The 23548-nt window shown below is 36.1% G+C and overlaps 2 protein-coding genes across 2 annotated transcripts; one reads left to right on the top strand and one right to left on the bottom strand.

Moving 5' to 3' along the window:
* The first annotated feature begins 17120 nt into the window (after nt 1–17120).
* LOC120159368 lies at nt 17121–18606 on the top strand. The gene is made up of 3 exons (XM_039169965.1): nt 17121–17150; nt 17495–17824; nt 18319–18606. Exons 1-3 carry the CDS (start codon nt 17121–17123, stop codon nt 18604–18606), a joined length of 648 nt encoding a protein of 215 aa, XP_039025896.1.
* A 443-nt stretch (nt 18607–19049) lies between these two features.
* LOC120159352 (lanC-like protein GCL2) lies at nt 19050–21440 on the bottom strand. The gene is made up of 6 exons (XM_039169959.1): nt 21214–21440; nt 20934–21112; nt 20565–20676; nt 20361–20477; nt 19966–20286; nt 19050–19542 (listed from the first exon to the last, which is right to left on the bottom strand). The coding sequence occupies exons 1-6, from the start codon at nt 21370–21372 to the stop codon at nt 19204–19206; spliced, it is 1227 nt and encodes a 408-aa protein (XP_039025890.1). The 5' UTR covers nt 21373–21440; the 3' UTR covers nt 19050–19203.
* Nucleotides 21441–23548: the final 2108 nt, after the last annotated feature.

Here is a 23548-nt window from a genome sequence, read left to right as displayed (position 1 = left end):
ATTACATTTTATTTCAAACTATTTTACATACATTCAATCATGACAACATGGAATAATTCGTGGAGAATTCCATGACAGAATTTTTGAAATCAAAGTGGAGCTAACTTGGTCTTCCTAAAGAGGGATAATAGCTATGAATGAGATTTTAGAAGGGTTGGTAGAGTCGAGAAACTACAAGAGTAACTTATCAAGACTCAGCAAGATATGATGGATCAAGCAAAAAAAATTCCAAGATAATTCAAAAGAGCAAATGATAAAACTAATGGATATGGTGAGTATTGTGATCCATGGAGAGAAACCCTTAGAGGATCCTGTTGTGAAAGATTTGAATGGGATTATGAATGATGTAGTTGATGCAATAGAAACAAATGACCAAGAACTCGTCAAGAGATGTGGAAATCCAATAAAGCTCCCAGAAAAGGCGACAAATATCAAGCTAAAGCGAAGCATAGAAGAGGTTCAAAAGCCATTGAAGAAAGCTAAGAAAGGCAAAAAGAAAATGATACCTCTCATTCCAATTCCAATTCCAATCTCATATTCATATTTATTACTATTTCTTTTTGAAAATGACCTCATAACACCAATTCCTCCAAGGCCTAATACCTATTTGCTTTCAGATTGGCAGGGTATCAAGAATTCATGCAATTATCATTCTGGAGAGTTTAGCCACTCTACGGAGAATTATAGGATTGTGAATTTAAAGGTCCAAGATCTTATAACATAAGGATTGCTATGTTTTGAAGATGGGAAACCTAAGATCCTAAAAAGCTCAAAACTGGTCGAGAAAGAGAAATTTTTGAATTATTGTCCGTCTCATGATGTTCAAGAGTCAAATATTCAAAGCAAACATTTTGATCATCATTCACATGGTCTTCAAGAAAGCAAAGAAAGCAATTGTAAGGAGATAATGATGTCAAGGGAAATTCTACCCAAGTTTCCTTCAATTCCGTGCAGCAAGTTATATCTTGAGTTACTCAAAGCCCATATTATTACTCCATGTCGAGCTAAGCCTTTGTTGTTTCCATACCTGAGTTGGCATAATGAGAAACTCTCTTGTGATTATCATGCTGGAGCCCAAGGACACTCCATTGAGAATTATGGTCGCTTCAAACAACGAGTTTAAGACCTTTTGGTTCAGGGAATCATAGAAGTGGATGATCAGTCTGTTTTGGTCAAATAATCGAGAATTACACATCAAAATGGAGTTGGTGGTATCAAAACAAGTAAAGTACATGCCGCAGAAAACGAAGAAAACAAAGTACTTGAGCCTCAATTCTCAATACTTCTCTGATTATAAATGATAAAAAAGTAAAAGGAGAGGTAGTTCGAGATTGGCCAACATGTTTAAGAATGAATGGGAAAGATGAAACTCTGAAGAAACCTCAAACGCATGTATCAGATTTTTTGAAGACCTGTGAAAAGAGTCTGGATACAAAGAGTCTGGTGAATATTACTCCAATTACAACCACAATATGTGTTCAGAATCAGGACAAGCCTATCATCCTTAGTAAAAGTTGTTCTGAATCCAAAAATGAGCTCAATTACCAGCCAGAGAAGAAAAAGATGATGATGGAGACTGCTCAGAATAAAGCAAAGAGTTGTGTATCTGAAGGCTTACCCAAAGAAGTTGACACAAAAGATGATCAAGAAATAGGGGGCAAATGAGGAAAATCTTGGGCCAATTACACACCCAACATTACTGGAATGATGGGGTAGGTTAAATAAACAAGTGGAAGTTGTTATCTACCACTGTAGTACTTTTCTATTTTCAGCATCCTGTTTAAACTTGTTTTTTGTTCCCTTCTCCGCCTTTTGTGCAATAAATAAATTTGTGTTGCTTATTAAGGTTATGAGTATTAAGTCAATTTTGCAATCTTGTAGTTCTTTGAATATCAACTGGATTAAAAAGCTCTTCATGATTAGAGTTATAATCTTTGACAGAATATCAGGATTGAAAACCAGAAAAACAAGGACCATTGACCTTACCTCAGAAGAAATACACCCAAACACTATCCTATTACAATTATGAGATAGCCTACTCCTATTGAAAGAAATTACAAAAAGGCTTGGTATTTATTTATAGGAGAGTACAACATGGGGCATCATTGATATATTACATTACAAAATGGATTAGAATATTTTTCTATTAATGACGTTCGATGATGAACATAATTTTTACAAATAGGTAAATCTAGTTTAAGTCAGTTGCTTGGGAATTAAACTCTAACGAAGAGATTTTCTGAATTCCACCAAAACACCTAGACTATAACAGGTTCTTCTTAACAAGCTTAAGAAATTGGATATGGATACCCATGTTATATTATTATATACAATAAAGCTTGAGTTGTCCCACTAGAGCAAATGGTTAATCGCCCTGGCTTTATGGATAATATTCAGCTAACCTATTATACTATTATATGCAATAAAACTATCCCTCTAGAGCAATTGGTTAATCACCCCGGCTTTATGGATAAGTTTCAATTATCCTGATAAAGGTGATTATATTATTATATACAATAAAGTTGAATTCAGATAGCCAAAATTTCAAATGTGTTAACAAATGAACTAAGGGAGTTGTGAAACACCTGTTATAGTCAACTTCACACAAGCACTCAGAAATTTCATTTTTAGACCGATATTTTCGCACTACTTTGATTAGATGAGTCTAAATGAAAGATTCCAGAGAATTGAAATGGAAGGACTCTAGAAGGTCTAGTGATTGGCAATCATAGTTGCGTCATTTTGTACACATCTGGTTAAAATACCAAGTCCTTAAAGTGAGGGATGTGAAAAAGTTCACAAAGAGAGAGAGGAGTGACATCTTAAATAGATGTAACCATAGAAAATAGGAAGGTCATCCTGAAACCAACCCAAATTTTGATACTTGTCAAAGAGCTATAATTCTTAAATTTTAAATAGTTGTTAATTCTTTTGATATTCTTTGAATTCATGCTTATGATTTTTATTCTATTTTGAACCTGTGATAGGCAACATTTTACAAAATTCTTTCATTCTTCGATAAAGAAAGGAGGAAAAACATTTTCAAACAGGATAGTCTCAAATGAGGAAGGTCCTTAAAGCAAATTGTTGTATATTCTACCTCTATTAAAGAAAAAGAATAAGCCAGGTCAGAATGATGAAGCATTCTTGAAAGCATGTGTTCCAAGAAGCCAGAAAGTCTGGAGAATTGAACTTATAAAGATCTCCTGTGACATTATTAGCAATCCATCAAGAAAGATTATCACTTATTTCATGCTGAGGGCGATAAGCATCACCAGACAAATTATTTTCCCCAGCCATCAATCCTTGTTCTCTAGAAGATTATATCACAGAGTTATAAGTCCCATTAAGGTATATTATGGGAATGAACAAGTCCACCATCTGCACTCTGGTTATACTGTGATACTGGTTCAAGTCTTGATGCATCATTGCTGCCTCTTCCATGCCGATTATTTTCCTTGTCAGGATTATATCCATTATGTCATTCAGAAGATTACTGAACTTGAAATTAAGGACTTATGGCACAGAATAAGACATTGGAACAGATTCTATACTTGTATGCCTTTCATATTAGGTAACATTGGTTACAGGATTCCAAAAGTAGAGATAACCAGTTTTACTATCAACTAAACCTTTCTATGGTTTGGGAAGAGTGAGATATGGTAGTGTGTATCTTGGGGTTACAAAAGATAAAATTTTTGTGCCAGCCATTGCAAGAAAATGCACCAACAAAAATCTTCTAGTTCATCCCGATGATGTTTATTTCTTCCGGTAAGGTTGTTACACTGAATGCCACCAACAACAAGGTCGAATCAACACATCTCATCAATTGCTCCAACTGATCACCATTCAGTTCTTGCACATTTGTTTTCAAAGGTATACCAAGACAGTAGAAGGCAACCTCTGTATCACTGATCCCAGATAAAATAGACATGACATTGATACCACCGGGGAACATGTCTCTAGCAGATCCTCCTCGTGTATGATTTTTAGGGAAACCTAGAAATATTTCCACCTCATCAGGTTCAAGTGGAACAACTTTATTCCTTCCAACCCATACCGGATTCCATTTTTGGTACTCATCAAGAACATACTTCTAGACACTCGAAGATGGCTCATCGTCATAAGCTTCAAGAGCCTTACAAATCCTTTCTGTCGATTTGGCACTTCCTGTATATGTTTGTAAACAATTCAACTTTGTTCTTGGATCCCAGGAAGACCACCATTTTTTGTCAATGGAAAATCATCATGTATAGTGCGTGGAGGAAGCGGAATAAGAGGAAATCTATTCTCAATTGGCAGATTATAAATATAGCCCCTTTTCCGTATAGCAGCATAAAAATACTTCGAATATACAAATTCTGGCTCTACATCGTATAAGTACCGTGACAATTCGGTCCAAACACCAACTGGAGCAAGTGCCACATTCTAGTAGAAATAAGGAGGCCCAATAGCATCTTCTGGAAGTGTTCTTTAATTTATTTGATCTGGTTTGATAGAACCCCAAAACCAATCATGGGATTTGGAAGATGAACTATATGATCGTCTTCATTAAGAAGATTCTTTTCAAGCTTCCTCTGCTTCTTCCTTTTCAAAAAAATCATAGCCCAAGTTTCGCCTTTTCTTGTAATTGGGATCATTGCCTAAGGGTTTCCTATCTTCTACCGGAAGAAGTGCGTCAGCAGCCTTAGCCATTTGAGCAGCACATATAAAATCTGTCAACTTTGCAATTGATGAATCGGGACCATATTTCTCCATGGCTATTGAAGCCTCAACCTCTGAGTACCCCATTTTTGTCAAGTATAACAGTTTATTCTCCTTATCAGAATCAGAATTCAGGATTTTCTCGTTATCAAAAGAACTATCAATATCCGTGAAATCATCCTGAAAGATCGCTTCATAATACATGTTTCATGGATACGGACTTTTTAAGAGCCTTTATTGAAAACAAGGTTCACTGTGTCGACCTAGAATGAATTACCAAGCGATTTATTCCATTTTGTCCGACTAGATCCCTCTAAATCCAAAGAATGGGCACATCATTCAGAAGACACACATATCTCTTACATTTCCGTTAGAAAGATTAATCACTTGTTAAGTTTGTAATAACATGAAGAGAATTCCTCAAGTTACTTGACAATTGTTGTTTAGTGTCACCAGAATGAGAGTATTCAAGATAAACAGATTTGGGGAATGAATAAAGCTGCAAGTACCAACAACATTACATTGTCAAAATTGGACCTCGTGGGGATCATGATATTGAAATCAAATGGACGTTGAAAATGAACCAGAAATAGAATATTGGGGCATCTTGAAAGCCCATTTCAGATAAAAACAGATCCATGTGGGGCATTTTGAAGGCTCATATTAACAAGAAACAAATGATGGGGCATGTTGAAATCCCCTTTCAATCAGAATCAAGAATATTGGCATATTCTGAATGCTTGTATCAGCAAATGTTAGGGCATGCTGAAAGCCCATATCTTGTAGAAAGATCATTGATTTGAGAAAATATTTCTAATGAGATAGAAAGATATGAAGAATGAAAATGGAGAAGCAGTGGCAGTCGAGCTGACTATACATAATTGCTTCGTTCGTCAGGCAGTTGCATTAGGGTCCTGTTGTTGAACAAAATTTTATTTAGCAAGAATGGTTTCAAATACCCAATCTTCTTAATCAATTGTCACATAACAACATGTTCTTTGTTAAGCTACATCACAGTTGCATGAATAAAAATGGTCCCCAGGCAGACTATTTGATCTAGGGTTCAGTCCCTCAAAATCTCGGCTTTGAATTTTATATTATGTGTGTCGGTGATGATTGGAAATATTTCTTTAAGCTTCATTGCAGTTAGTTTCAATCATACTGTTTGGGGCTACGAAGATGTTTTTCACAACAGTTTTTGCTTACTTGATGACATTGAATAAAGAGGCTCAACTTATGTTATTCATATTCCCGTTGTTACTGGGGTTATCATTGCCAGTCATGGCGAACTGAGTTTTCATCTATTTTGGTTTATCATGTGCATTTCATCTACAGCAGCAATAATTCCATGGACCTCCTTCTTTACATGGATCCTATAGTTGATGTGTTTATGCTTCCTACAACACTCATTATGGAATAAAAACATGATCAGTATTACACTGGCCCTTGCCCAAAATCATATCAAGATCAGTTAGTGTCTCTTATTCAATACGACACTATCATATTTTGTGAATTTGACCAATTTTTTGGTCATACCAGCATCTCACTTATATTCCCACTAAGTTTTATTCTCAAGTGGTCTTGTGACATTATACAAAAGCTTTGAACACTATGCAAAGAGCTTCATTGACCAGAAATGTGGGAAGAAACCACATGAGATGATGAATGTTTTGTCAAATATTTTACGAACTAGTTATGGTGCTGAACCAATGTTGTAGTCAGATGGTTACCGTTTATTGATACAAGATAAAGTATGTCTTATTCAACCTCAAAGTCAGAAGTGAGATATGATGAAGATTTCTTTCTACAGAAGAGAAGCGGAAATTTGAACAACAAGAAACTAGTTGAGCCAACTAAGTTTGAACGACAGGTTGGTATTAAGTATATCGACATAATAAGGTCCAAGTTGCTTTATTCGAGATCCAATTATATGTGGAGACATGAAAGGTATTAGGATAAATCCTTCTTGTGATGTGTTTCAAGAGTCAAATCAGAACATACTCTACTCTCATAATTAATTTCTGCTAAGCCAGGCATCTACATCTACACTATTCAAAGATGATAGATTCTCTTTTCAAAGATGAAAACTTTATTGGATTTCAACACAAGCCCAGACAAAGAAAGTTATCCACAATAAAATGGGGCAACAAGGTCATAATTCTGATTACGGCAAGAGTTCCATAAATGAAACATTTCCTCTGAGACTTTCATGAAATAAAAAAGATACAAAGATACAAGATTGATTAGATGGTTCTTCAGCTTTATGGCATAGGTTGCTACACTGATATCCAAAGGTAAACCTGACAATAAATGATGAAGTTAATGAAGACCAAGTTCACCACTTTGAAGTCAAATGAAGATTGCATAAACATTTATGCATTCATAAGAACATCATTTGTATAATAGACAATACATTACATTGATACATCTGAGTGCATTCAAACATGAAGTTTTACGAATCTTCATATGAACAAGAAGATTCATGGTGAAAAATACCTTACAAGAAGAAGGTATTCAAAACCGCAAATGCAGGAATCACGCAAACATCTGAAGAATAGATGGATGCAATCCACAAAAGAAACATTATTTTAAAATGGGGCAAGTTACCCAATCAACAAGTTATTTCAATGAGAAAATGATTTCCAAAGTTTCTCATTTAATCTTTTCTAAAAATGAAATTGTTGAATAGTAAGAAAACGATTTTCATAGTTTCTTACTTAGTAAACTATTTCCCACATCTATAAGTCCTTCAGTGCATGATCTTTTCAAAACCTTCGGGTTATCTGTAAGTCCTTCAGTGCATGATGTTTTCAAAAACCTTCAGGTCATCTATAAGCCCTTCAGTGCATGATGTTTTCAAAACCTTCGGGTCATCTGTAAGTCCTTCAGTGCATGATGTTTTCAAAAACCTTCGGGTCATCTGTAAGCCCTTCAGTGCATGATGTTATCAAAAACCTTCGGGCCATCTGTAAGCCCTTCAGTGCATGATGTTTTCAAAACCTTCGGGTCATCTGTAAGCCCTTCAGTTCATGATGTTTTCAAAACATTCGGGTCATCTGTAAGTCCTTCAGTGCATGATGTTTTCAAAAACCTTCGGGTCATCTGTAAGCCCTTCAGTGAATGATGTTTTCAAAACCTTCGGGTCATCTGTAAGTCCTTCAGTGCATGATGTTTTCAAAAACCTTCGGGTCATCTGTAAGCCCTTCAGTGCATGATGTTTTCAAAACATTCGGGTCATCTGTAAGTCCTTCAGTGCATGATGTTTTCAAAAACCTTCGAGTTATCTGTAAGCCCTTCAGTGCATGATGTTTTCAAAAACCTTCGGGTCATCTGTAAGCCCTTCAGTGCATGATGTTTTCAAAACCTTCGGGTCATCTGTAAGCCCTTCAGTGCATGATTTTTTCAAAACCTTCGGGTCATCTGTAAGCTATTCAGTGCATGATGTTTTCAAAACCTTCGGGCCATCTGTAATCCCTTCAGGGCATGATGTTTTCAAAACCTTCGAGTCATCTGTAAGTCCTTCAGTGCATGATGTTTTCAAAACCTTCGGGTCATCTGTAAGCCCTTCAGTGCATGATGTTTTCAAAACCTTCGGGTCATCTGTAAGCCCTTCAGTGCATGATGTTTTCAACACTTCCATCATACTGAAAAGAAGCCAAATGAAAAATTATTGTCTTTTTCGTCTTTGCTCTATTTTTGTTAACACAAGAATAAGCAAAGAGAGGCAGCTGTAGACACTAATTTTTCAGTTTACTTTTATTATTATTATATATTATTATTATTATTATTATTATTATTATTATTATTAATAAATTAATTAAAAATACATTAGAGGCTCACAACCCTAAACCCATTTACAAGGCCCATTTACAGTTGGCCCAGACTAGATAAAAACCCTAAATATTTGGGGTTTCAGCTAGGGTTTCTAAACCCTAGCACTGCTACCTCCGCCTCAACATCTTCCAGACGCCTCTGATACACTATGCAGCCGCCGACTCTACTGCCAAGTGACCCAATCAGCCTTGCCGACGCTACTTTTGCCACGCGGCGATACTTTTGCCACGCGACTTCGCCGCCGTAGGTTCCAGAACACCAGATGGCAACCCATATTACATTCCTACGGTGAGTCACCAGCATAGCTTTGGTGACTCACCGAGGCTTCCACTCTTGGGACCGGTCTGAGACAAGCACCGGAGGTGGCTATAAAAGCCACCACACCTGCGAGATAAAGATCGACAACAACCAACGGAAGAGACAGAAAACTGAGAGCAAAACAACAAACAACGAAGCAAGCACATATACAACCACAACGATAGCAACCCCAACAGCAAATAAGAAGAGAAAACCCGAAAGAAAAGTTAAGGAAAAATAAACTTACCCCGAAGAGACCAAACGACGCCGGAAACTTGTGTGTAAACCGAGGTAAACCTTTGGTTTTCGTTTAGATCTACGTCTATTGAAAGAGTTTTAAGAAACAAAAAAATAGATTTGGGTTTAGGGAAAACAGAGGTTCGGTTTAGGCTATTTTTCCAAGTTCACGGTCGTCGGCAGCGGCGATCGGTGTCGGAACAAGGTGGCCAACAGTGGTCGATTTCCCTCCGACGAGGGAAACTTAGAGAGAGGGAAGAGCCTTTGATATCTCTCTCTTCTAGAGAGAGAAGAAGAAAGTGAAAAATGGTGGGGGAATGGCCTGAAGGACCGGCCATTTGGGGTATTAAAACCCCTCCCCAAACGATGCCATTTTGGGGAGGGTACCTACGTAATTTCCCACATGGGAAAACCTCGTCCGCAGTACTCTGGGTTTTATAAAATTCTATCTTAGTCACTGTAATTGAATTTTTATGTATTTTGATTTTGTTTCTAAATTTTATTTATTTATAATTTAGTCATTATCAGTGTTTATATATCTTTAGGATAAATAATAAATTTAGTCCCTTAGGTTTTAATAATTATTATTTTAGTCACTGGTAAATTAATTAGGGTAAATTACACTTTTACTCACTTAAATCTTATATGATTTCGAGTTAGAACTATACATTTTAATATTTTACATTTCATTCCTGTTATTTTAATTCCATTTATTTCAGTCATTATTTTGCAAATTATTATACTTTAAAATACAATATGTTTAAATTAGTAATTTTATTATTATTTTATTTTTGTTATATAAAAATATATTTAATTAAATATTGTATTTATGAAAACAAATATATATATAGTTTTATTTATATTATTATATTTTTCTTCATTTTATATTTCTTTAATTTTAGTCTTATTAATATTATATTATTTGATTAATTTTATAAATAATATTTATTTATTTTTCAATATTAAGAAAGGGCAGTCTTAAAGCAACTAGATGTACATTTTCTAATATTTTTAAAATAAATATTTTAAAATTATATATATTTTAATTATTTTTAGATAAATGTTTTATTAATGTTTATTTATTTTTTTATTTTAAGAAATGGACTGTCTTAAAGCACCTAGAAGTCCTTTTCTGATATTTCTAAATAAATAAATATCTTATTTATATATATTAATATATTTTATTAAAATTATATTAATAAATTTGAAATAACAGGATTATAAATTAAAAATATTTTTGAATTCTTAAAATTTCCAATAATAGAGACAATTTATAATTAATGAGTACCAATTTTGGGCGTTATAAGAGTGCTAATCCTTCCCTAAACGTAATCGACCACGAATCATTTTTTACTAAAACTTTTGGTTATACGCATATCAGTTTTATCTTTTAAATTATGTTTTATTTAAAACTATTTTAAAAGATTATTTTTAGGTATTTGATCTACCTAACCCAAAAAAAGTCAATGGTGACTCCCAAAATATTTTTTAAAATCAAAATTATTTATTTATTAATTTTATTTTTCCCGCCAAGTAAAATATCGTGCCCGGACGAAAACCGGTTACGACAACTTGCATCGATACACAACGCATAATTAAATGACGCAAGTTTTCTGGTAATCCAATGTCCTGTAGGGTATAATCTATAAATGACCATTTGAGTCGATCATACGCCTTTTACAAAGCTATCTTGATCGCGATAAATCCTCTCTTTTCGGTTTTAGAGCGCATGGAATGCATAACTTCTTGTGCGATAATGATGTTCTCTGTGATTGATCTTCCAGGTACGAAACTTGTTTGGTTTAGTGAAACCCAATGTATCATGTATGGTTTGATTCGGTTGACTGATTTTCGTTACGATTTTATAAAGAACTGAGCAGTGGCTAATCGGCCTGAATTGGGTGATCGTCTCTGACCCTTTGACCTTTGGTATGAGCACAATAAGCGTTCGATTTAGTTCTTCCTCAAATGGTTTCCCTGCAAAAATGTCCTTTACAAAGCTACAGATGTTGTTTCCTACCACGTTCCAATTTCATTGGTCGATGAGAGCGTGAAATCCGTCTACTCCTGGTGCTTTTAACGGCGCCATGTCAAAAACCACTTGTTTGACTTCTTCATCTGTGATTGCTTGATTGATTTCCTCCTGGAAGTTCTCTTGGTTCAATGGAAATTGGCCTTTAATATCATACTGTTGATCTCCTTCCTTGGAGCTTGAGAATAATTTTTTGTAGAAGTCTACTGCCATAGCTCTCAGTTGTTCCTGTTCCAAGCACCAGCTATCGTCTTGTCGCTTAATTTTGGGATGTAATTTATCCTTCTTCGTTGCATTGTAGTAGCATGGAAGAACCTGTGTTTTTGTCTCCATGGCATATCCATTGAAGTCTTGATTTCTGCGTCCAAAGACTTTTTTCTTGTTCGAGAACTTCGTCTAGTTTTGCTCTTAGCTCAGCGTCTAACTGAACTAGTCTCTCCGAGTATGCTCTCTTTTATGCTCTGTCGATGCCTCTAATTCTTGCAAGCAGATGATTTTTCCGTTTTCCAATATGTCCGAATACTGAACTGTTCCACCTTGAGACTTTGGCTTTGAAAGTTGCTATGTTCGTTAGGACATCGTTATCACTGTTCCATGTTTCTCCATGTTTCTCGAACAAGCTTAGGGAATTTCGGGTGTTCTTGCCATGCGGCAATGAATCGGAATGGTTTCCCTGAAGTGCAGTCTGTTCTTTCCGGAGTAAGAGCAAAGGATAATGATCTGAACCCACGCGATCAAGGTGTGTAACGATGGACACGGGGTATAGATTAGCCCATTTTTCGTTGACGAGGCATCGATCCAGTCTTTTCCATAGATTCCCTCATTTCCATGTAAACTCTGATCCCCTAAATTCAAGCTCCATTAATTCGGAGTTGAAGATAAAGTGATGGAATCCTCTGCTGGTACCATTACCTTGACTTGCTCCTCCTTTCTTTTCTTCCATTCGTAGTGCGACGTTGAAATCATCTCCCAGCATTCATGCTTCCGTATTCCTCGAATTTAACGCTGTTAGGGGATCCCATAACTCTTTCCTTCTCATCACATGTGGGCTGCCGAATACAGCTGTGAAATATAACCATTTAGAACTCTCTTCCTCTTGTGCTCGTGCATGCACATATTGAGGAAACACAGTTAGAGTTTCGATTTGCACCGTATCATTCCATAAAATCCAGATTTCTCCACTAAATCCATTCACTTCCATTCGGAATGAATTTGTGTAGCCTAACCTTGCTATTACTTTGTCCGCCGTGATGTCACTTATCTTGGTTTCAAAGATAGCGGCCACCTTGGGATTATGATTACGGCAGAGTTCCTTAAAATGTCTTCGAAAAGATGGGCTTGCTGCCCCTTGACAGTTCAAAAAGAGGAAATTAATCATTGGGAAGTTGTGTTGGTTATAAGACTTCCTTGCTCCTCCATCTGGGTGGTCATTGCTTCTTGTACCTGCACCTCTACCAAACCAGGTTGTTCATTCGAATTTGAGGTTTCTAGTGTCATCATCGTATTTTTGTTTTGTCCGGTGTCCATGGTGATGTTATCCGCGACATGGTTTTGTATTATGATATCACTTGGCTCTTTGTTCAAAAGCTTGTAGTGTCTAGTCGTTGTTCCATTGATTTCGCCCACTCCGTCAAAGCTTCTCGGGTTGAGCTACCGCTCTCCTTTGTTCTTCTTGTTTTAAGGTCTTTTCGGTTTAAACCAGGTCTCGGTTTGGCCACTTCTACTTAGTTTCCTTTCCCATGCATTATGTTTCTCCTTGTTTTTTTAAGTCCATCTTCAATGATAGCCACTGCAAAGTGGTTACCTTTACCTGCGTTTGTTCTTCGGGTGGTGTTTACTGTTGCTTTTGTTCCATTAGGTATCGTGATAGTTGGGGTGGATGATGTGTTGTTTGCCTTATTAGTATCCTTAGCTTGCATATGGGGGGTGACTTCCTTTGAAACGGTAACTATGTGAGTGATCTTGGGACTGGTCTCATTCTGTTGATGTTTTGAGTTTCGGATTTCGCTTCCTTCTACGTTTATCTGCTCCCCTTGGTCGACAGTTTCTCTTAGAGCTTGAGGTAAAATTGTGTCTTCCAGAGTTTTCGTTCCTAGTGCTTGAAATCTAGATCCATATCTGTTGTTCGTTTTCTTTGTACCTTCATTTGATATGTTCTGCGTGCGTCGTGTTGGTCTTCTTTTGAATGATGTAACCATCCATGGGGCATATATATTATCTTCATTGGGTTCCATAGTGTTGTTACCCTGTTCTGGTCCTTTATCTTGTCCTTGTATGTTGCCTGATGTGGAGGAGACTCCACACGCTTCTGTTAGATGTCCATACTTGCCACACTTGCAGCATATTTGCTGGAGTCCCTCGTACTCCAGTTGTTGGAGGGTCCCATCGATTCAAATACCGGGAATTAATGGTTTATTGAGATCTACTATGACTGCTAATCTGGCAAATTTTCCTCGGCCTCCGTTGTGTTTTATAATCGATCTTGACCACTTTTCCTATGATTGATGCAATGCATTTAAAAAAGACTTTAGAGTAATATCGATATGGTAGTGTGGGAATTCTTACCAATACGACTATTTGCGACGGATAGTTTTCAGATATGGAGAAGGATCTACTCCAGGGTTAGACGGTTAGATAGCTTCCATAAACGGTCCACGACCCTTCTGTAAGTACTCTCACGTAGTCTCATTCTATCTCTAGCATCACTAGATAGTAGTCACTATCGAGATCCGCCACCTGAAAATTGCCTTTGGGTTTCCACAATAGTTGAATTCGTTCCAGTATTTTTTTTTACCCTATTCGTCATCTAGTAATCTTACTATAGACACTCGTTTTTGTCCGAATTTTTTTGTTAAATATTTATTATTATTATAATTATTATTATGTTTATGTATTTTTATTATTAATTTACATGTTACATATTTTGCAGGCCCAGCAATGACCAGAAGCCCAACAGTAATTACAAGGCCCAACCTAGGCTTAACCTGAGCCCATCATATGATAACCCTAAACAATTAGGGTTTCAAACACTAAACCAAAGCTCAGCCGTCGCCGCCCTCAACTCTTCAATTTCTCAGCCGCTCAAGCCGACTGTTTCCCTCGTCGCCGCCACCATCGGAGCCGATGGGAGTCCATCCATCGAACAGTGATCGGTTCCTGCAAAAACAGAAAACAAATCAACCCCAAGTTATCATCTACAGTGCACCAACTCCCCAAATTTAAAAACCCCAAATAAAATATAACCTAAATCCCGATTTTTACGGGATTTAATCCTGCAAAATCAGTGAGACTCATACCCCTATTCTAGATATCATCATCATCTCACCCAACAAACAAGATTAAAGCACATGCAGCAACAAAAAGGAGGCCATTCGGGTTTTTAGAAATAAAAAAAGATTTTGAGCATAAGAAAACCATAAAATAGAGAGACATTCGGCTTAAAAAGAGAAGAAATCTCAAAATAAAAGAGAGATAGAGTGATAATCTTACCCTTTTTCGACCACCACCGTTGCTTCATCGGAATAGAGGTCCATTTGTTTCGAAGGTAAGGGTTTTGTTTAAAGCTTTGAGGGATAAAGGGCTCGGTTCTTAGGTTGGATTTAGGAAAAGGAAAGAGGAGGGATAAGTGGGGCTTTGCGGTGGTTGTTTTAAGCGCCGATTGCCTCTTGGCCGTTGGAAGCGCCGTGGATCGGCGGCTGTTTGGAGAGTCTGGGAGAGTTCTCCTTTCTTTTTTTTTCGGGCAGAGATTGAAATGGGAGAATAGTGGGTTTCTAAACACTTAAAATGGATATATAAGCACCGAGTGAAACGGCGTCGTTTTGAGCCTTAGGGTTTCATGTCATCAGCGCATGGGTGAACCACACAGGGAGGTTCTCTGGTTTGTAAAAGTTTCATTATGGTCACTTTATAAAAATGTTATATTCCTATTTCGAGATCGTTAATTATTTTATGTTCTATTTTAGTCCTCATCAGTATACTATTATTTGTTTATATGTTCATACTATAGGCTGCTGATTTTGCACAATATTCATTTCGATCCTACGTATATATTAAGATATAAAATTGTGGATTTCATGTTCTGGTTTTTATATTTAGCGTAGTATTCATTTTAATCTTGTATCTAAAGCTTTGATACTTTGGGTTTATTGCTTGTTAGTCCTTGATGATCTGTATTCTTATCTCCTGAAATTATTTTAATTAATTTGTTATTTTTTATGTAAGTGTCTATTCATATATTTTTATGTAAGTGTATATTATATTAGATTATTTTAATTTTTTTGTTAAATATGATTTGTCTGTATTTTAACATATCTTATTCGTAGATGCACATTTTAATTTTAATTTGTAACTTTGTTTTATTGACAGTTATTATTTCATGTATATATGCATATATATATATATATAAATCATGTAATTAATGTATGTATTTTGTATGAAATTTACGTCTTTGTTACGCATGTACTTATTTTATTTATGTATTTCAATTTATATTTTCATATTGGATCCTTTACATAATTAAAAATGTATTCTTTTATTTTTTAGCTATTGATTTTAAATTCCTTTATTTGCCATCACTCGAATGAAATTTCAAGAATACATATTTGTAGAACGGGCGTGGAAAGTATAACTTGATCGAAGTGGTACAATCCAAAACGACGTTCGAACGAAATGGGTCTTGAAATAAATTTAGTTAATGTTACTAATTAATTTGATTTTAATTCAAATGATGCAATGCACGTTTATAAATGGTCGTTTATGTTATGTTATGCAAATATTGATTTATTTCATATTCGATTCATTTTTTAGTTAATCAACTTATTTTTGTTTAATGAGAACATCAACTTATTCGCGTTTTATCGAAGAGAATATTTTTTACGGATAAGTAGTCGAAATAGTTTTTTTCGACGGAGAATTGTTAATTTTGAGGTTTCTTTTTGAGTTAAATTTTTTTTCACTAATTAATTAATTCGAAGCAAATTAATCAAAGTTCAATAAATGGATTATATTTTAATTTCATATTCGATTCATAAGTTCTACCAGTTACGACAACGTGTAAGCGATTCAGTACCAATTTTGGGCGGGTGCTAATCTTTTCCCACGAGTAATCGACTCCCGAACATGTTTTAGTCGAATCTTTGTAAATGCAGACCAACTTTTTGTCTTAAAAAATAAATTTTTTTAGGTATTCGACCTACCTAACCCAAAGATCGATGGCGACTCTGTTTTAATTTAATCCAAATCAATTCATAACCCTTCATTTTTCAAAATTAAAGTAATAATCGTTTTTTTAAATAATATTTAATTATTTTACCTAAAAAATGGTTATGACACTTACTATGATGGATCTCTTCATGCTCTGATCGATCCTGTCATGGACTTTCTCCGAGAAGCCGACTAATGGGATAGGACCGTTTGTGTCGATTACTATGTCGCCTTCTTCTATGATGACATTGTCAAGATTAAGGGGTGTTTCTAAGGCGGCAGTAATTTTAGATTGTCCAGCTACTATTCCAGCATACGTTTGCGACCTTAGGTTTTGACCTATGTTTGCATCGGCTCTGTTCTTGTCCTCTTCTTTCTTACCTGTGTTTCCGTCTGTCATCTGTACGTCACGATCTTCAAGGTTGATCGGTTCTTGATCCTGTTCTTCCGAGTTCCTTGCTTCCCTTGATTCTTGAATATTCTTCAACGAGGATTCGATGCTTTTTGGGGTTTCAGAATTTTCCATCTTGTAATCTTCTAACATTCGATCCACTATCCTGGTGTCAGGGGGTTCTGCTGGAGGTAGTCGGTATGGTTCTTTGGGTGGGGCTAGGTTTATCGGCGGGGATTCACTAGGGTTTTTTATGGGGAGAGTTTGCGAGAGAGTTTTGCATGGCTGTTTTCTGTCACTAATCAGGTCATTATTCAAAAATCATATTTTTTTTATTTAACCATATACATTGAAACACTGGTTTTCACTTGAAATTGTGCCTATACCAAATATTAAACAATCTGCAAAAAAAAAAAGAGTAATATGGCGGCCGCAATTACTGCTAACAACTCAGTAATTTATAAATATTTCTAAAAAATTAAATAATAATGAATATACCAACGAACAATTAACCTAACAGAATATAAAAGAGAGCGTGCAAAGTGATAATTTTTTTAAAACAAAATAGGGGAAGATGAGCTTACGCGTATTTTAGGCTCATTCATTCATTTTGATAATGCGATATTATGCCAATCATTAATCATAAAACATCTTCAATAAACCAATCAAGTATTTGAATAATATCCAACTTACTTGAACCTCCTACTCTACTGAACCTCGGATCCTCGGCCGCTGTGAACAGTACCTCCGGCCATAAACCCTCAGCTGTTTTCAAACCAATAGTCGAATCCCACAAGTTCTACGATTTCACTACAGTTCTTCTCTCAACTGCTTTCTCTTGCAAAACCAACCCGAACCCATTCAAGCTCAGGACCAAAAACAGAATAAATTGGGTCATCGGATCAGTCACGGAGGGCAAAGAATTGGCTCCATTCAAGACTGACCATTCCGATAAAGCCAAGAAGCCAAATGCGTCCAAAATTTCGGAATCTTCTGGTGATGATATGGGAGGTGGTGATGATGATGTCAAGAAGATGAGTAGTAGAGCGTTCAATGCATCTATTTTTCTTGGATTTGGCACACTTGCTGCGTCTAAGCTGCTTACAATTGAACATGATTACTGGCATGTTAGTTATCTCCTAGGTTCAATTCAAATGAGCTTGTCTCTTGGTTTTTTATTGTTTTGATAAAGGTATTTACCATCGATAGTAGTTCTAAGTTTTACTTCTTTATTTGCTAGAGTTGGTTAGCTTCTTCCGTTCATTTTTTAATTTTAATTTTGAATTATTTTAGGTGTTTATAAATTTCTAAACTAACCATGAAAGCTGAAGCTTTGCTTGGAGGAAAAAAAGAGAAAGAGATCTTCATTTATGATTTTATTGAACTTAGTGATAAATTTGAGGTTTATGCAGGTGAGTTTTCAAAAACCAATTGTTTTGCGCGCGATTTTTGAACCTTTCTTCCCTACATAAGAATTGAGCATGCAACAGAATCGTTTTTGTAAATGGAAGCCGTAATCCTCATAATAAAACCAAGAGAAAATTTAAGTGCTATAATCTAGATATTGTTTTTCTGCTACTTATTGTGTTTTATATCCCTGCAATTATTTGGTTACTCTCAGGGATGGACGCTTTATGAGGTACTCCGATATGTTCCGGAACATAATTGGGTCGCATACGAACAAGCTCTTAAAGCCAATCCGGTGATAGCTAAAATAGCAATAAGTGGGTATGAAGGAAAGCCTCTTTTCGACTTCGGCCGGATACGCCTGCTCAGATCCGGCCTCGTTGGATTTACTCTCCATGGATCCCTTTCGCATTATTATTACCAATTCTGCGAGGTAATCGTTGCGGTTTTTAGTTTATGCGTGTTCCGCTTTGATTGTCATGTTCTATGCGAGGTAACCTAGTAGATGTTTCGACCCATCTCATAATTTGCAGATAATTCATAGCAAGTAGAGGTGTGTCAATAAGCAAAGTTGTATTCAATAAATTATTTACCATTCTTTTATGTTCATTTAATAAATGAACAGACACGAACATAAATGTATTAATTGAATTAATATTCACGAACAAATTCATTAATTTACTCATTTCTAAGCTAATTTACTCATTTCTCCTTTTTCTTTTATTTTTCTAAATTTTAAATAGGGGTGAATATATGGACTAAATTAAACACAAGATAAACTTTGAAGTTCAAAGTATGAAGTTTAAGGAACTTAAGGACTAGTGGTGTAATTTCACCATTTTTCTTTGGCTCGCAAATAAAAAGATAGATAGAGTGTTATTGGCTAAAGCTAAACAAACAAACACGAAAACTTTAAATACAAAACGAACATAAACATCTTAAAAATTAAAAAAAAAAAAAGAACACGAACACAGTTTTGTAGTTTTATTTGTTCAGGCTCGATTCATTTACACCCTAATTGCAAGTGTTTCCCAAGTACATATGTATTCCAAGAAAGTAGACAAGTAATACCTACTGATTTACCGTACTAGTTTACAAGTTAGAGTTCATATGCAGGGAATCTGGAGCCTAGGGGCTCAATCATGTCTAGGAACAGGTATGCCATACCTCCAATCCCTTCAAACAGGGAATAGGGGCTATCGCCTCCGTGCATCTCTCCCTTGGATATAAGCATGTGAGCTTGATCCAGCAAAAAGATTGCAAATGCTTTTGCCCTATATAAGAACTTTACATTGCCTGTTTTTCGGTAAAGCGAGAGAAAAACATACGCATTCCCACTAATGCCATGGCAAATTCCTACTCGCTTCAGCAACCCACGGTTCCACACTACCTCTGCTGCATCCATAGCTGCCTCCAGAAATTCATCATCTCCAAATACCTAAAGAACACAGAATTTCTAATAAATTCTAATTCTCTCACAGTTCACTAATTGTTCTTTTATTTTTGGTATTTTTAATTCTCTCACAGTTCACAAATTAAAGTACTTGAATTCCATTCAAGCAATACCGAGTGTGGTGAATCCATTAATGCTTAATATTTACCAATGGCAGTAAAAAATTCTAGCAATTCTAAGAGGCTATGCCTTATTTCCCTCTCTAGTAGCTACAATGTAAATCAAAAACCTGAATTAACTACATGCTTTTGCAAATAAGTAAGCCTCATTGTAGGAATACTTTAACTATCAAACACAGAAATAATCTACTAATTTGCCCCTTTTTGGGAAACATCAGAATATTTTGAATTCATTCAAATATAGTTTTCACGAGAGCTTTGAACTAAACTTGACAAATTGTAATCATACCTCAGCGGCCTTGACAAGAGTGAGTGCAATCCCAGGGGCTCCATGGCACCAATGGACAAGAACATCATACTTTCTATCTTGTTCACTTGCAGGGTAGTTCCCACTCGGGAATCGATTCCTAATCATGTATCTAAGAGTGCTTCTTACATCCTCGGCCTCATCGGGTTTCAACTCCATGCCCATTAAAACATGCAAAATACCTGCCAATCCATGCGCAGCACCCCAATACTTTTCTCCATACCATTCAAACATCAAAGGACTTCCTCCTCCTTTCTTCCCTAAGGCCCTTCCATCCTTGATAATTTCATCAACAACTGCACGCTGCACAATTAAAAAATTTCACTTCTGATCCACCCTCATTTACAATGATATATCACTAACATGTATATACTTACTTTAGTTGTAGAAGGGATAGTCCCTTCACCGAAATGTTTGTTTAAGAACAAGCAAGCCCATAAATACCCGGCTCTTCCATACAACAACTCATTAGGGAGATTCCTTGAGAGCTTAATCTGTTTCATTTAATCATAAAAATTACAATTTAAACAAAAAAATAAAAGCAAGCAGCCATAAGGTTGAAAAAAACATCAGCAGAGTACCTCTCTAAACTGGGTTAAGTAATGATTAACCAGTTCTTGATTTCCAGTATAGCTTGCGGCTACAGCACCAAGAGCACAAACACCAGCTCGACCACATAAAAAGGTTACATCCCTATTGTTACATTTATATATATATGACCCAATTTAAGTATGGGAGCAAGAATATTTCAAAAAAAAAAAGAAAAAGAAAAAAATATGGAAGCAAGAAAGCAAAATTGATTTGATGTATGAACTGATATTACCCAATTTAAGTACGGTATAAGATAACAAAAAAAAATTGAATAACCAAAACAAAATAAAAATCACAGTTAGGGTACACGTAGTTTACCCATTTAATTAAAAAAAGAAGGAAGAAACTGATTGGTGTACCGAGAAGATAAGGAAACGGAATTGCAAGTATCAACCATGGCTAAGCAGAGGGATAGATCGTTGGCGTTGTTGGTAAGTCGATAGGATTTGAAGAGCAGGAAAGCCGTGCCGAGAGTGCCACAATAGAGAGTGAAATCGGAGACATTTTGCGAGGTCACCCCCCACGTTTCCAGTGTTATCTGCGTCAATAACGCAAACATTTGGTGAGGTTGAAGCAAAAAACAAAGCAGAGAAAACATGAGAGAGAGAGAGAGAAAGAGAGAGAGAGAGAGAGAGCAACGGTCTCTTTGAGGTCCAGAGCGGTGCGTTTGAGATGTTGAGAGAGAGAAGAGTAAGGCATGGAAAGGAGTTTGATCAGAGTATCTCCGGTTTCTTGTTCGTGGTGTGTTGTTTCGGCTACGAAGTCCGGCAATTCGTTGGGGAAGAAACGATCCGCCATTGTCTTTTTTCTTTTCTTCCCTCAAAAGGCCCCAAAGCTTCAGCCGTAACTGTAAGAGTTTAGAATTTATTGAAATGCAATTGATGTGGAGCTGCCACAAGCAAACACCTGTCTTCACGCCGCTCAGATTTTAATCAAGGTGGCAGAGAAGGAGCGAAGTCTACTGATATTTTTAATAAACTAAAAATATTACTCAATTTATGTTATGAGAAAATCGCCTCAGTGACCCAAAAAAAGTTATAATATACGATTTTAATCAACTTTTTTTGAATTTGCCAAAATGACCAACAAAATCGCAACGCGAAATAAAAATCGCAACGCGATCCCCAGAATCGCAAATCAGTTTCCAAAATCGCAACGCGATTCTTGAAAATCGCAATGCGATAGTACAAATTCGCATTGCGATTTTCCAAAATCGCAACGCGAATATGAAAATCGCAACGCGAACACATAAATCGCAACGCGTATCCGTAAATCGCAACGTGTATCCGTAAATCGCAACGCGTATGGGTAAATCGCAATGCGTATCCGTATATCGCAACGCGTATCTGTAAATCGCAACGATAATCCGTAAATCGCAACGAGAATCTGTAAATCGCAACGATAATCCGTAAATCGCAACGAGAATCTGTAAATCACAACACTAAAATTTTGGGTATATAACACTGAAATCATAAACTAAATCCCTAAATCGCAACTCATTCCATCTCCATCTATCACTCTCTCCGGCGACATCCGTTCCTATATCCAACGACATCCTTCCCAATCCGGCAACAGGTTTTAGTTTCGCAGCTCGTCTGTTTAGTAAATTAATTTACAACCATGAAATCATCTAATGTTGATCATGTTTGGATAGATTTGTGTTTTGGAGGGTCATGGGATAATGTTCATGGTGTTTTACAATATATGCCTTTACCCATGAATCTTCAACTAAAATTGTCTTTACAAAAGTTAACTTATGAAACTCTAATGCTACGTGTTTCAAATAAATTGAATTTAGAGCCCCTAAGTGGATTTAGGCTATCTTATCAGAGAAATGGTAAAGTTTATTTGTTAACCGACAATGAAGATGTTGAACGATTCATTGCTTACATTAGTGTTTCACAAGATGATGTTACATTGTATGTTGTTGAACCTAGAAGTAGTATTGTTGGGTCAGTAGCGGGTAGTAATCAACTAAGTTTTTCTCAAAACCCACAACCTTTCTCTAATCCAAATCCCAATCAACTTTCAGCACCAAATTCCGGTTTTCGTATTGACCAGTTAGACGATGATGAGCCAACAGAAAAAATTGTGAGTACTAGTCAGTATTCAAAATTTGGTCTTAGTCAATATCCGGACTTTGATATTGGTCAATACACGGATTTTGATGATGTTTCAGAAGAAGAAACAGACCCTGCGTGTAATGATTTTGATATTGGTCAATACCCAAATTTTGATGATGAAACAGCCGTTGACGAAGAAGATATTGTTGATGATAATGAGGAGGAAGTTACGACTGTGAATGAACATGTTGAACATCCATTCTGTAATTCATATAATCCTGAAGAAGAAAAAGAAGAAGAAAAAGTCCCCGAAGAAAAGAAAATGCCACGGGCGTATAACTGGAATATGCCAGAATTACTTCAGATACCGGAAGAAGAGTTGGTAAAGAAAGCAGTTGATTGTTACACAAAAGTTATTCGTATCAAGAAAGATGATTGTTTTGATACAAAGGAAGACTTGAAGATAGCTTTGTATACGAAATGTGTGGAAGATGGCTATCAACTAAAAGTTAACAAATCAAGCAAAGATCGTTTCGAAACAAGGTGTATGATTGACAAAAACTGTACGTGGCGTATGATTGCAAAGAGAATAAAAGATTGCAAAATGATTGACAAATCAGTGGCAAGCTCTTCCTCCGTGGGTGTCAGTCTTTGTAATGGAATGTTGGCCTCCTAAAATATAAAAACTCAAACAAAGTTAAACGTCTACTATTAATAACTTGTTTATATATTATATGAAAGTATTTGTGTTAACTTACATTATTTATTGTCGCATATGGTATTAAGTCTTCCCAATCCAACAGAGTTTTCCTCTTCCAGGAAATAGCCCTGGGAATATCATTTGACGTTTTTATTGCATATGTACGCATGCTGGGGAAAGCCTCGAATATCCAAATCTACAAACAATATAA

The sequence above is a fragment of the Hibiscus syriacus genome, unplaced genomic scaffold (assembly GCF_006381635.1).
Source record: "Hibiscus syriacus cultivar Baekdansim isolate YM2019G1 unplaced genomic scaffold, ASM638163v2 tig00111358_pilon, whole genome shotgun sequence".
Lineage (NCBI taxonomy): Eukaryota > Viridiplantae > Streptophyta > Magnoliopsida > Malvales > Malvaceae > Hibiscus > Hibiscus syriacus.
This window is presented reverse-complemented; position numbering and strand designations above follow the sequence as displayed.